The sequence below is a fragment of the Periophthalmus magnuspinnatus genome, chromosome 23 (genome assembly GCF_009829125.3).
Source record: "Periophthalmus magnuspinnatus isolate fPerMag1 chromosome 23, fPerMag1.2.pri, whole genome shotgun sequence".
Lineage (NCBI taxonomy): Eukaryota > Metazoa > Chordata > Actinopteri > Gobiiformes > Gobiidae > Periophthalmus > Periophthalmus magnuspinnatus.
This window is the reverse complement of record NC_047148.1, coordinates 21,189,512-21,200,569: the sequence shown is the minus strand read 5'-3', so window position 1 is coordinate 21,200,569 and position 11,058 is coordinate 21,189,512. Positions and strand designations below refer to the sequence as shown.

The following is an 11,058-nucleotide window of genomic DNA, read 5'->3' as shown; positions in this document are numbered from 1 at the left end:
AATTAGATGGAAGTGCAAACAAAAGTAGCCTAATATAAGCCTCTCTAAATGACGACAGGTCCAGGGGTTTCAATAATAAACAGACAGACTTCTCCCTGCTCTGCCCACCAGCACAAATAAAGGAGTGTTTGAGGAGTTTGATCAGATCTGACACAATCACCAATCATCAAGTATTACGTCATCATCCGGTGACAGGATATTACAGAGGGCAAAGGTCACATCAGGTCATTCTGAGCTTCCAGGGCCGTTCTTCTACAGTCTGCTACACCTCACTAAGCCCAGACTTGGAGAATTACTCAAATGGAGTCTGTTCATGTCACTGCTGCTGCTTTTTTCCAAACACGGTGTGATGTGCTGCCCCCTGCTGGATCCTCCCTCACATCACAGTGTTTAGCAAGGAGTTTGTATTACATCACTATTACGTCACTTTATTTGGTCTGTGTAATTAAATACAATTTGAATTTATAATATTTATATTGGAGTCTGATCAATAAAATAAAAACAAACAAACAAACAAAAAAAACCTAAAAGCATATGTCTTATAACACAAAGTCTATAGGGCCACACTAATTTATTATACAGACTATTACATTTTTACTTCTATCCCTGGACACGCGCTGTTCCAGACACTCAGAACAGGGGCATGATGGGAAAATATTACACTGGGCCACGGTCATAATGTTTATCACCACAAGAGGGCAGACTTGTGTCAGTCAGAGAGTCACTGTGTGGAGCAGTGTGTGTGGAGCAGTGTGTGGAGCAGTGTGTGGAGCAGTGTGTGTGGAGCAGTGTGTGTGTGGAGCAGTGTGTGGGGCAGTGTGTGGGGCAGTGTGTGTGGAGCAGTGTGTGGAGCAGTGTGTGTGGAGTAGTGTGTGTGGAGTAGTGTGTGTGGAGCAGTGTGTGGAGCAGTGTGTGTGGAGCAGTGTGTGTGGAGCAGTGTGTGGAGCAGTGTGTGGAGCAGTGTGTGGAGCAGTGTGTGGAGCAGTGTGTGTGGAGCAGTGTGTGGAGTAGTGTGTGTGGAGCAGTGTGTGTGGAGCAGTGTGTGTGGAGCAGTGTGTGGAGCAGTGTGTGGAGCAGTGTGTGTGGAGCAGTGTGTGGAGTAGTGTGTGTGGAGTAGTGTGTGTGGAGCAGTGTGTGTGGAGTAGTGTGTGTGGAGCAGTGTGTGGAGCAGTGTGTGGAGCAGTGTGTGTGTGGAGCAGTGTGTGGAGTAGTGTGTGTGGAGCAGTGTGTGGAGTAGTGTGTGTGGAGCAGTGTGTGTGGAGCAGTGTGTGTGGAGTAGTGTGTGTGGAGCAGTGTGTGTGGAGCAGTGTGTGGAGCAGTGTGTGTGGAGCAGTGTGTGGAGTAGTGTGTGTGGAGTAGTGTGTGTGGAGCAGTGTGTGTGGAGTAGTGTGTGTGGAGCAGTGTGTGGAGCAGTGTGTGGAGCAGTGTGTGTGTGGAGCAGTGTGTGGAGTAGTGTGTGTGGAGCAGTGTGTGGAGTAGTGTGTGTGGAGCAGTGTGTGTGTGGAGCAGTGTGTGTGGAGCAGTGTGTGGAGCAGTGTGTGTGGAGCAGTGTGTGTGTGGAGCAGTGTGTGTGGAGCAGTGTGTGTGGAGCAGTGTGTGGAGCAGTGTGTGGAGATGACTGATGTGTTTAAATCCACATTCAACCTACACTGGAGAGTAACATATGTGACAGTCCAAGTCACTTTTATTATTTATTTATTTATTTATTTATTCATTCATTTTTTGAGATGGTTCTGCTTTAGTCTGCACACTCTGTCTGTTCTTCTGGTGTTTTTGTTGGTCTTTAGGAGGTTAACACTCATGAATGTGCTGGTAGGATGGTAGGTGACCTCACTTTTACCCCAAAGACCCAAACAGACTCCTCCTTGACCGGGGAAAAGGCGCTGATCCGCGGCGCAGCGCAGTGTGGAGCTGCCGCCTCCTCGTGTCATTATTTATGTCATTATCAGGAGGTTCTGTGTAACATTAAGTTAGAGTAGCACTATGGCACAGCGTGACGTGTGATAGGCCACAGTCTCATCTTCCTCCAATCATAAACTGGCCCTGGCTCCTCCTCATCAGAGGCGGAACACGGGGAATGAATTCCGCGTATGCGCCGAGAGCTGATGGCGGCTCTGTCCATCCTCAGACTGTAAAGATACGGAACCGTTGCTCAGCGACGCGTCACAGCCCTCCACATGAGCTAATGCCCCTGGACAGTGAGCAGCAGGAAGAGCCAGCGCAGACACGCGCTTTAGAGCCGCGGCTTAAGTCTGACACACGGCGGATGGACCGTGCGCCCGGACGCTTTAAACTGGACCAGTGCCTTTTACTGTGGGTGACTTCAACAGCCCTGAGGACAGTCCACAATAGCTCTTGTTGCTAAAAGGGCTGCACACGTATAGAGCAATGGATCTGCTCAAAGTGCTTCAGGTGGATGAGTTGGCCCATGGCCTGGCAAACTTCTCCATGTTCCCATACTTTGACCTGGCGCATTACATCGTGTCAGTGATGTCCCTCAGAGAACAGCCAGGTAAGACCAGCCTCACACAGACTTAAGAGCTTCTGTAGAGACATTAAATGTCTGTAGTCTATTATTCAGGCTCACACTCAAACTATAGAGTGGCTGAATGCCACAGACAAAAAGTTTGATTGTGTCTGAAAGTTGATTCCCCGCCCAAATGCGCGCTGTCACAAGATCTACAGAGTAAACACATTCTCCCACATAATTATTTATGAGCCTCCTGTTCGTTGTAGTCCAGTATACACACACACAATACCCCCCCCCCCCCCCCACTCACACACACACACACACACACACACCCACATACCCACACACACACACACACTGTTTGTGTGTAACAGGTTGAATTTTTTTGTTACAGATGATTTTGTCCTCTACAAATATTTGCTGCACTATCAGCCTGGCTCAGAGCTGGTGCCGTATTGTTGTAGCTGGATAACAATCTGAAGCTATAGTCCCCTCCAGAGTTTATCTCGTGTTGTTTTCTGTCTCTTGCAGTGCACATTTTAATGCATGTCTTCTTAGCTCAGGACTTGTGTTTGCCATAGAGCAAAGGCACTGAGTTATGTCACACTGGGGCAAAAGGACAGGTGGACTTCACACACTGCACTGTGACAAGTCCAAGGACACGCAACAACACAAACTATTGTTGTGCAGCTTGTGGCTCTATTTTAAAACATGCCTCATGAAGAATGTGACCTGCAGTGAACCGTTAACTCTGTATACGTCCAAACATGAGCCAAAGAAAGACATAAAGGTGAAGTACCTGCTCTAGGCCAAAGAAAACACAGATCCTCACACTCTCCACATGCACGTGTGTATGCACGTGTGTATGCACGTGTGTATGTGGGGAGTGTGTATGTGGGGAGTGTGTATGTGCGTGTGTATGTGGGGAGTGTGTATGTGCGTGTGTATGTGGGGAGTGTGTATGTGCACACACTCTGTGTATGTGCACACACTATGGAAATCCAGTTATTTCCTCTTAGATTTTAAAACACAGAAGTACGTTGACAAACTTCCTCTTCCTCAGAAGGAATGGAATGCTACAATCACTCATCTCTCCTTTTTTTCTTGTTACACAATTTTCATTTCAATATAATTTACTGGGGGTAATGTTGCATGAGCCTTTTTATTCAGGATTGGAAAATAGTTCCTAAAGAATGGTATGGTTTTATTTAAACTATATTTGGTTTGTTTATCGTCACAGTCTTTTTTTATGTGTGTACTTTTTTATGTGTGTACTTAAAACATCCTGACCTGTAGTGTGTAACGTCAGTGTCTAAAGTGTGTGTCTGTGTGTGTCTGGTCTGTCTCTGCTCCACTGTTTTGACTTGCAAATTGTGGCTGTAGGTTTCAAAGAAGAAGCACTTTTTATTTTCCTGTTGTAAGGAGAAACAAAGTAGATGTAGACCCACTGTAGCTGTGTGCAACGTCTCCTGCTCCCACCACACTTGAGTTTGTTTTAGGCTGAAGCTGATGGCGCAGCTGCACTGTTTAAGCAGAGTGTGTACTGTGTAAGCAGAGTGTGTACTGTGTAAGCAGAGTGTGTACTGTGTAAGCAGAGTGTGTACTGTTTAAGCAAGTAAGTGTTTTGTTTGTGAGCTGCAGAGGAATGAGAGCAGGAAAATATATGTTCATTTATCTTTCTTTACAAGTGCATTATTATGGCCTCAACTCTATTTTTACATTTAAAGTGACTTCATTGTGCGTCTTGTGTGGGGATAAAGGATTGTTCTTAATTCAAAGGTTCTCCACAGGAGTCGATAATCTCCCTGTAATCCTCAGATTAACAGTATGGTCCTGTGACACTGCACAGAGACTATAACAAATATACTATAGAAGTGAGTTTAAATGAAAAGTTGTGTAACCATATGACACATGACATGTAACTACATGTCCATGCAAATGTGAAAACTTCCGACGGGGTAAAAGTAGAGGCTCAGTACAAAGAGGACATTGAGCCGTTTATCTGGAGTCCACTGATAAATTATGACACTTAACTGTGAATACTGCTCCTCTGACTCGTACTTTAAACTATGAGTATTGCACAGTGTATTCGGTTTAATATTTAAACTGGAGTAACAAAGGCCATGTTCAGAGTAGAACCGCACTGCCTTATCTCCATTTCCGGGGTGTTTATTTATAAGATAAGTGCAGTGTAATTACAGTGATCATACTGGCTTAGTTTGTGGGAGAGTTTGCATCAACAGTCACAGGGTGTGTTTTTACAGTCTACATGTTCAGATTGTATCTTAACGTCTCTGTCCCAGACAGTTACAGCAGATAAGTGATGGTTCCACCCTTGGTCTATCACATATGTCACATGTACAGGACATGTGTCTATAACTATAACTACACACTCAATGCACTAGTCTGATTTGATACACTTTCAGTACAGTGCCAGGTCATGTTAGTGTCTTTTATCTGATACGTGTTTGTGCACTAACCTGATGTTAGTGAAGTGTCTTTATCTGATACACATGTAACAGCATTATATACACATCAAAGCAGCGTTTAAGTTAAACATGTTTATTGTTTGCAGAAGATCTGTTAGATACATTACATTTAAGTGTGCTTCTGCTTTTGGTAAAGTCATTTATTGCAATTTTACAAATGTATAATTATAATATCATCTGACTTTTTCACTGAAATCAAAGCCGTCCTGATCATAAAGTCTCCTCTTTGCAGGAGCGTTGGAGGTGTCCCGGGTCAGTCCGTTGGCCTGCTGGTTCAGTTCTATGCTCTTCTGTTTTGGAGGAGCTGTTCTCTCGGGGATTATGCTGGCCGAGCCCCCTGTGGCACCGCTGTCCAACGGAACCAGTGTCCTTCTGGCCACAATTGTCTGGTAATTGTACTTTAGTGTGTACAGCATGAGAAATACCAGAAAAACACCAGCAAGAGAAAACTGTCAAAGAAGAGGAGGAGTTTTCATTTGGAATAATTGTGTTTAGAAGTGTAGGAAAGAAGTACTCAAATCTAGAAAAAAGTTTAATTCATATTTCACATCGTCTTATAGTTCTCAACAACAGCATATTTACTGAAAAACATATGGACACATTTTAACAAACTCATATAGTGTAAAAATTATATAAAAAAACCCACTGTGTCATCAACACCCACAATATTTTAGGTTTTTTATGACCAAATATGCACATCATTTATAATTTACTACAGTTGTCTTTGGTTCCCCCTGCTGGTCACTTTTAGAACGACTGTTTTCATAAATGAGAGCGCCCTCTGCTGTCAAACACTGATATAAACCTAAATATTTATTCAGGGAAAGTTCAATGAGATTATTAGATTCTCAAAAAAAAAAAAAAAAAAAACAACAAAACAAATAACTGCATAGGTCCATTTAAAACATTAAAAACAGGAGCAGGTGTGAGTATAAATGTTTATCACCAGATTATTAAAGTGAGTTTGTAGCACCATTTTATCCAGTTTTACATGTCCTTAAAATGTACCCAAAATAACTAAAAGCTTTTTTCCCGTTTTCAGTTCTAGTTCCAGTTTTTAGACGTAGAAAACTGTTCGATCTTGTATTAAAAGTTCCTGTATCAAAGTTCAACAAACACGTGAGATATTCAGGCCGTGTATCACCGTAGTCCCTTAGAAATACATTTATACAGTGTTGTTCTTCTTTTTTTTAAGTGTTTGCTGATGCGTTTTAACTTCATCACCTGTTATGAAACGGAATCCTGAGTGAAAGAGTGAATCTAAACATTTCTCCATGATCTAGTACAGATAGGAAGGCAGCTTGAGCCATTTCTTTTCTGTAATTCAATGGGATATGAGATTTGTTTCCATAATAAAATGATCATTGTGGTTTTAAACTGTGACATAATTCAGAGATATATATATTTTAAAGGATAAGAGATGTGTTTGTGTGCAGGTACCTCGTGTTCTACTGTCCCGGGGATCTGTTGTACTGCTGCTCCGCCTTACTGCCCCTGCGGCTGGTGCTGTCCGGGATGAAGGAGGTGACCAGAACGTGGAAGGTGCTGGGAGGTGTAACTCAGGCGCATAAGAAGTACAAGGACAGTCTGCTGGTCATGATCGCCATCGGCTGGGCAAGAGGTTTGTTTTACAGCTTCGTTACCTTTTCTGCAAACGGTAACATTGTTTCCATCTTGAGTAACGCGTACAATACATCCACCAGGAGCCGGGGGAGGCCTGATAAGCAAATTTGAACAGCTTGTACGAGGCGTGTGGCAGCCAGAAACGAATGAGCTTCTGAAAATGACCTAGTAAGTGTATTTTAAAAGCAGAATCCTATAAACAATTACATTTACTCCAGTTAATACATTCCAATTTAATATTTATACTGTTTGTAGGATATCACTTGCAGATACAGCAGGAAAAAATGAACATAGTCTTAGATTAATACAGTTTTCTATTATTATTTATCTAATTCGCAGACTAGAATAGAATATCTGTTGTCTAATGGAATTCAGCTTTGTCTCACTACTTCAGAAACGGCACAGAGATGACAAAAATGCTTCTTTCCTGTTCTCTTCTTGTTTAGCCCCACAAAGATCACGCTGATTGGAGCCGTGTTATTCGCTCTGCAGCAGACCCAGTACTTGCCCGTTCAAAAGCACCACTTGATGCTCGTCTATACAGTGTTTCTCGTTGCCAATAAGGTCAGTGAAACAGCCGCTTACACGTTCTATTTACACAGTGTTGAGCTCGCAGAGAAAGGCTCAAGGTTTGTATCTGTTCGATTTTGTTATTATCAAAATTGGACGAACTACAAAAGGTTGCCAATGTAGTTTCTCGCTGTCGTGTTGTAAGTCCTTGTGTCCTCCATCTTGAGTCTTCCAAATGACCTTTCTCTCTTTGGCGTTTTTGAAGTTTGGGCTGTAGTGACTCATATTTCGCTCGTATTACCCGTAGGGCCGGGGCTTTTGCATCATTTTCATCAGCTTGCATCACCCCCTCTTCTCTGGGAAACTTGTGCTCTTGACGGAGACACAGATAAATCTGGCATGTCTTCTTCCCTCCGAGTCTGATCTGTCAAATTAACGCAGAGTCATTTCATCAGATAGCAGAGTTTTGTCCCAGCTCGTGTTTATTAGTTTGCCCCACGGAACTTCATTTAATCCATGCTTTCATTTATTTATGTGCTTTACAAGTAACCAGTAATATTAACAAATGAACCAATTAACTATCAGGGTTTGTGAAAATGCAGTCGTCAGGGAGACAGTCGGAGTTTTCTGTTCTGTTGGTTGTCTCCAGTTATCGGCGAGATTAAAAGTGTGAGTGAAAAATGATCTTCCTGTGCAGAATTTGTGAAATTTGCTTAATAAAGTCGTCCCCATCACCTTTAAAGTCCAGGCCTCCTCCCGCCTTTGAGCCCTGCTGCACCTCCACACTCCAGCACGCTCCCTCCGCTCCTCCAACGCCAACGCCCTGTCCCTCCCCTGCACCTGTCCCCTGCACCTGTCCCCTGCACCTGTCCCCGATCCTGTCTCCAATCCTGTCTCTACTCTTGTCCCTGCTCCTGTCTTCACTCCTCTCTCTGCTCCTGTCTTTACTCCTGTCCCTGCTCTTGTCCCTGCTCTTGTCCCTGCTCTTGTCCCTGCTCCTCTCCCTGCTCCTGTCCCTGCTCCTGTCCCTGCTCCTGTCTCTGCTCCTGTCTTTACTCCTGTCCCCGCTCCCATCTCTGCTCCTCTCCCTGCTCCTCTCCCTGCTCCTGTCCCTGCTCCTGTCCCTGCTCCTGTCCCTGCTCTTGTCCCTGCTCCTGTCTGTACTCCTGTCCCTGCTCCTGTCCCTGCTCTTGTCCCTGCTCCTGTCCCTGCTCCTGTCCCTGCTCCTGTCCCCGCTCTTGTCCCTGCTCCTGTCTGTACTCCTGTCCCTGCTCCTGTCCCTGCTCTTGTCCCCGCTCCCATCTCTGCTCTTGTCCCTGCTCTTGTCCCTGCTCTTGTCCCTGCTCCTGTCCCTGCTCTTGTCCCTGCTCTTGTCCCTGCTCCTGTCCCTGCTCCTGTCCCTGCTCCTGTCCCTCCTCTGCAGGTCCAAGCTCCATTTTTTTTTTAATGTTTACATTTTTTCTCTTTGTGATTTTACTGTTTTTACATTTCTGTATTATTTGTTTGTATTGCTCTTTTCACTGTTTTAATATTTTCTCTGTAAAGCCTCTTTGAGTGTCCTGAAAAGTGCTGTAGAAATCTATTACTATTTTATTTTATTTTATTTCATTTCATTTCATATTATTTTTTTATTTATTAAATTTATTTATTTCATTTATTATTATTATTTTTTTAATTAAATTTATTTATTTCAGTTCATATTATTATTTTTTATTACATTTATTTATTTCATTTCTTCTTCTTATTATTTTTTTATTAAATTTATTTATTTTATTTTTTATTTATTTGTTTTATTTTATTCCATATAGGCCTTCATGAAATGTATAAAGTTACTTATTTATTATTTTCTCATTTTCAGACATATTGTTGACACTTTCTACATTTACTCTTTCTGTTTTGTCTGTTTTTGTTTTCTCGTCTAGTCGAGGATGATGCTGACCGGCTCCTCCGCCTCCCCCTTCGCTCCCATCGAGTCCATCATTTACAAAACACTTTTCATCGGCTCCTCCCCTTACGCCGCCCTCACCGACGACCTGCAGGACTCGTGCACGGACCGAGACGCCTCCGCCTCCTCCGGCGACAGGGGGCCTGTGAAAAAGCGCACGGCGGCCTCTCAAAACAACGGGAAAAACGGGTCGCTCCAAGCCAAAGACCAGCCGGAGAACGCGGACACGGGACGTAGCAAGAAGTCCGATTAGTCACTGTTTGCCTGTGGCCCCTGTTCAGCTCCTAGTCGGGCTCGGGGGCCATTTGTGATTCACTCGTCAGGGGTCATTTGAACTTCTCCTCAGCCTTTACTTGTTTTTACCAAATGAAGCTTTAGCTGGTTTGTCTGTTCCTAACCGTGGGGTATGAGAACATTTATGACGCACTCTTTCACTTCTTTTATTTCATTTGTTCATCTTAAGGAGATAATGTAGCAGAAAATCCATTTGTATATTTATATTTATGTTTAAAGTGCTGTTTTTTCAGGGCTTTTATGAAATGAAGTGTGAGGTTTTGGGAACAGTGCGTCTGATTCTGATCTATGAGCGAGTGAATGTCTTTCTGCTTTTTGTAAATGCTCGATTTCTTACAGAGGAAAATATTTGAAACATGAGATTATATTATATCAGATGTTTTATTCTATTTATACAGTTCTATCTGCACTTTTGAGTGTGTGACATTTCCAAAGGAAGACATGTTAGTGTTTTCTGTTTCTTCATTCGATGCTTTGAATTACAATTGAAAGCATAAGAATAAAACTCTTCCACAAACACGTTCAGTGGTTCTGCATCACTGTCTTTGATTTGGAGAATCTGAGCTGCCCAGAGTAAATAAATATGGAAATATGAGAACTCTTTAATTGCAGAAATAGGCTCCAGACAAGAAAAAAAAGCTTGAGCATGAGACAAAAATGAACTTGTAAGTCTAGGTTTGTTCAGTTACAGTGTTATATGAACCTTAGTGTTATATAAACCTTATTATTCCTATAAAAAACTGTTTTGATTTTGTATAATGTTATTTAATATCGAGTTGTTTTTTGCCTTTAGAGGATTTGAATTTACAGTTGAGCTAAAGTCAAACAGGCTGCGCCCACAAACCCACAGTTAAATATCACTCAGGACTTCAAACCTGTAACTTCACAAATGTACGAGTAATAATAATGTAACGTGGCTGATAATTACCTAATGCCTGACGTACACATTCAGCGCAGTACAGATAATAATAATAAAGCTATAACTCCAAAGCACTGGTGTGTTCAGAGGAAGCCTCCACAGACTGAACGTTGCATCAGTCTAACATCAGCACCTGATTGATACCTCAGCCTCTTTAAAAAGCTGCTGGAAGGAGATCCTCCAAATCCTCCCCAATTCTCATCCATGTTACCAAAGACGGAAGAGAATACTCCAGTGAATACAAATTAACAACAGACGGTGTCAACAAGAAGAGAGGCGCTCAAAGGCGATCAAACGCTGCTCTGTTTTAGCCCCATGTCTCTGCTTTACCTCGGCTCTGTTTAGAAGACATCTGCATGTCAGTCAAAGCCGTCAAATACACACCGAAGCCCACGTTTTGTGTAAGTGTGGAGCTGTGGACAAATGTTCTTCCTCCTGTGAAGTGACTCTAGCTCCAAATGATCACACATTCTGCACATTCTACACATTCTGCACATTCTACACATTCTACACACTGAAGGTACAATCAGGGACTCTTCCATTTAATCAATAATTATGCCTTTTATAAGCTATTTATTAATTCCTCTGTAGTTTAAATGTTTAATGCAGTGTATGTTTTAAAGGCGGTGTATAGTTTGTCTTGTTAACCTAGAACATGGATGGGTTTACTTTAATCTATATTTATTTTGTGTTTCACTCAGGTTTGATGACGCGTCACAATAAACAGACGCCTAAACCTCTAAAGTTTGGGTGAGATACATAAATCTATAAAATAATACAGTTTATTTATGTATTTAATATTTTATTC

At 42.6% G+C, this 11,058-nt stretch overlaps 1 protein-coding gene across 1 annotated transcript; it reads left to right on the top strand.

Moving 5' to 3' along the window:
- The first annotated feature begins 2,062 nt into the window (after window positions 1–2,062).
- On the top strand, window positions 2,063–9,848 carry tmem38b (transmembrane protein 38B). The gene is made up of 6 exons (XM_033989219.2): window positions 2,063–2,512; window positions 5,192–5,348; window positions 6,396–6,580; window positions 6,663–6,750; window positions 7,029–7,146; window positions 9,015–9,848. The coding sequence occupies exons 1-6, from the start codon at window positions 2,389–2,391 to the stop codon at window positions 9,288–9,290; spliced, it is 948 nt and encodes a 315-aa protein (XP_033845110.1). The 5' UTR covers window positions 2,063–2,388; the 3' UTR covers window positions 9,291–9,848.
- The last annotated feature ends 1,210 nt before the right edge of the window (window positions 9,849–11,058 follow it).